Below are 3,037 nucleotides of genomic sequence, written 5' to 3'. Positions count from 1 at the left end.
TGACATTACTGATTTGTTGTAGGCAGATTTTACACTGATTGCTGATGGGTGTTTGTTTGGTAACATCTGTTCATTTCAAGGCCCAGTCTGGTTCAGGCCAATCAAACAGAGATGCAGCAAACTACAGAGCCTCCGCCAGGTGGCTGTTCATCAGACGGGGTTGACGGCGGAAGAATACGTGGGACGCCTCAGGTGGTCGGGAGAGAAACGGGTGACGTTGCACTCGGTCAGGATGCGGATGAGGGGAGCTTCACATGCTGGACCGTGAGGGTAAAGTCAGGAGGAGACTGCCTGAATGTCAGAGGTAGGGAGTGATCGGACTGACAATGACTGATCAGTCAATATCATTGAGTATGTGTTACTTGTTTTACTTTGTCATCAAAATGCAGTGCTTGTTTTTTTTTTTTCTCACATTGCAAAATTTCAATCTAGGCCTAGAGTCACTGTCTACTTATCTCATTCTTGAATGTAGAAATATTTAATGCCTTAATCTCCGATAGAGGTCATAAGTTTTATTTAATGTATGTAAAAATGAGGTTTACAACCTGCGGCAGAGGACCATCGAAAGATGCTCACAGAATGTAGAGTACAAAAACTATTCTATAAAAATACATAGACTTTAATGAAGGTCTTATAGAGTAGTAATATTATATTCTGAGAGGAGATATGGCTTAAAATATGAATATAAATTAAAATTTCAAAACCAGAACTGCCAAAGTCCAGCTGAGGATAGTTTAAACTATAGACAGGTACAGTTGGAGGTAACACCAAAGTCCTTAGATTCAGATAGTGACCATTATATTATAATTTTTAGTTGAAATATTTCAGTTTCTGGACCGAGAAAATCATGGACCAAAGCTGAAACACAATAATTGCTCCAGCCCTCATGAGCTAAACTTTCATATAAAATCTACAAAATCTAACAAGTGTAAATTTGCCCAGGAAGGATTGAGATGTACATCTGGCTCCATGATATCGATCTACAGAGTGTGTGCTTATAATTCCATTCTGCTCATGCTGATAATGGTTGAGTTAGTGAAACAAGCTAAGCATCATTAGCTGATAGATTGTATCAAGTTTCATACTCAAATTTTGCCGGCTCATGAGAACTAAGAGATCATAGTGACTTCCCAAAGAGTAGAACCAGAAAATGTGTCCTAAACTGCACTGCTCACTGTCCTGCTCTGCCATGGCCCCGATGTGGCACTGGGTGGTCAGGCTAGTGGGCCCCCTCCCCAAGTCTTCTATTAACAATTTATATTAACTTTACTTTGGAACAAGCGTTGGTCAAATGCATATATCAATCTATGAATATTCCATAGTATAGATTTATATTATGGTAGAATTAACTAAATTATTATTTATTTCTTTTATTATTATTATTATTATTATTATGTTACAATTTATGGAGTTGCTGTTATTGTATAAATGTTATGTCTGTAGTGATCGTTGTGTGTCCTTATGTTTGTCCAAACATATGTGTAAATTCGTTATAAGACACAATATCTAAGTAAAGCTGTCTAAATACTATATCCAAAAAACTATGGTTAAAAAAACCGAGTGACTTTTATTAAGGTGTATCCACCCTAAAGACAGCCCCTATATAAAATAAATTACAATTAACTTGTGATGAGAAAAGAGTTAAGAAACTGACTGAGGCACATCTCTATGGCAGGGTATCAATTATCGAAAATATTACTTGTACTTTTTTTTATATTTCTGTCTTTCAAGAAATGTAATGCTATCAACTTCAATTAACTGTTCCACTTTAAGGTATTCCATTTTTTACAGTGTTTCTGGTAAAACTGCTATTATACTCAGACTTGGAATTTGCTCAGAGAAACCTGATTAATTGTATAGATATTGTCGCCTTTCAAAAGCTTCTGCATATTTTTATATACAAGTCAAGCTGCATTTGTTGTTATATAGAGCTGCCTCCTATTATTGAACTCTTAGGCTGTGCGCACGCTCACCCGCTACAGGCCTAACTCATCCACATCATCGTTGCACTCGTTACTGTCATCAGAAATAATTTATGCGCACACACACAACCAACCCCTAACCACGAATCTCTGCCCCGTTCCTTCATCCTTGAAAACTTGTACCATAGTTGACATCCAACTGATGCGACAAAAGCATCATTGACATCTGATACAAGTAGCACAACACCACATCTCTATAAAGTATGAGCTGCATCCTCACAACATAAAAATGAATCAATTATACCTCACTGAGATCCAAGCATAATAATGACACACCTCTTTTTACCAATAATTTTTTTGTCTACAAACTGCCTTCCAATCAACAACTTCCTACGAGTTCAACCTATAGTCCCTCTATCGCTCCCACTTATCAGTTCTTGTAAATATTAGATTTATAAATATGGTCCCTAAAATTTCTCCATGCAGCACACAAATTGCATAAAAGTTGATGCTAAAACTTCATATTCTTCATGTCTTGTGAGGAATTGACCTCGGTATCGACTCGAGAGTAAATCAATCCAACCATATAACATCCAATATATATAAAAATAAGCTGTAAATAATGTTCTACTCTACGTGTGTTTTTGGCTTCCAATTCCGTACCTACCGAGGCACTGGTTATTACACCCCCCAGAACCGTCATTAGCACACTCTCCCAAGCTGCTAGGCTGAAATCGCTGAATGTATGAAAAAATTCCATATTAACATGAAAAATCTACTGCCATCACCTATTCATTGACCTATTTGCACCAGGTCGTACGTCAACATACTTTCCAGTATTGTGACATCGCTTTCTAGCCTCTAAGGCACCCCAAAAATCAAGAAACAAATCATTCAAACAGATTCACGGCCTCTAGATCCCATGCAGGAATCTTGCATATTGAAAGTGCGGTTCTAACATTACTCAGCACATGCACCGTGTTGAAATGCCATTATCACCGCATTTTTAAAATGCTACAGTGGTGTGCTAGCTCACAAAATTAGAGTTGAAAGCATGGGCTCCAGAGCGGCGCCCGGCAAGGACCCATGCGAGTGACATGCGCAGAGGGCAGGAG

General features: G+C 38.1%; 1 protein-coding gene across 1 annotated transcript in view; it reads left to right on the top strand.

Moving 5' to 3' along the window:
* Positions 1–2,976: 2,976 nt before the first annotated feature.
* The window catches only part of LOC111220831, an 18,991-nt gene continuing 18,930 nt past the window's right edge, over positions 2,977–3,037 (top strand). Inside the window, exon 1 of the mRNA XM_022744069.1 lies at positions 2,977–3,010. Within this exon, the coding sequence (XP_022599790.1) occupies positions 2,977–3,010 (34 nt within the window). The remainder of the gene's footprint in view (positions 3,011–3,037) is intronic.

The sequence above is a fragment of the Seriola dumerili genome, unplaced genomic scaffold (genome assembly GCF_002260705.1).
Source record: "Seriola dumerili isolate Sdu_G_001 unplaced genomic scaffold, Sdu_1.0 BDQW01000078.1, whole genome shotgun sequence".
In the NCBI taxonomy this organism is placed as follows: Eukaryota; Metazoa; Chordata; class Actinopteri; order Carangiformes; family Carangidae; genus Seriola; species Seriola dumerili.
Note: the sequence above shows the minus strand (reverse complement) of the source record. Positions and strands in the feature narration are given on the sequence as shown.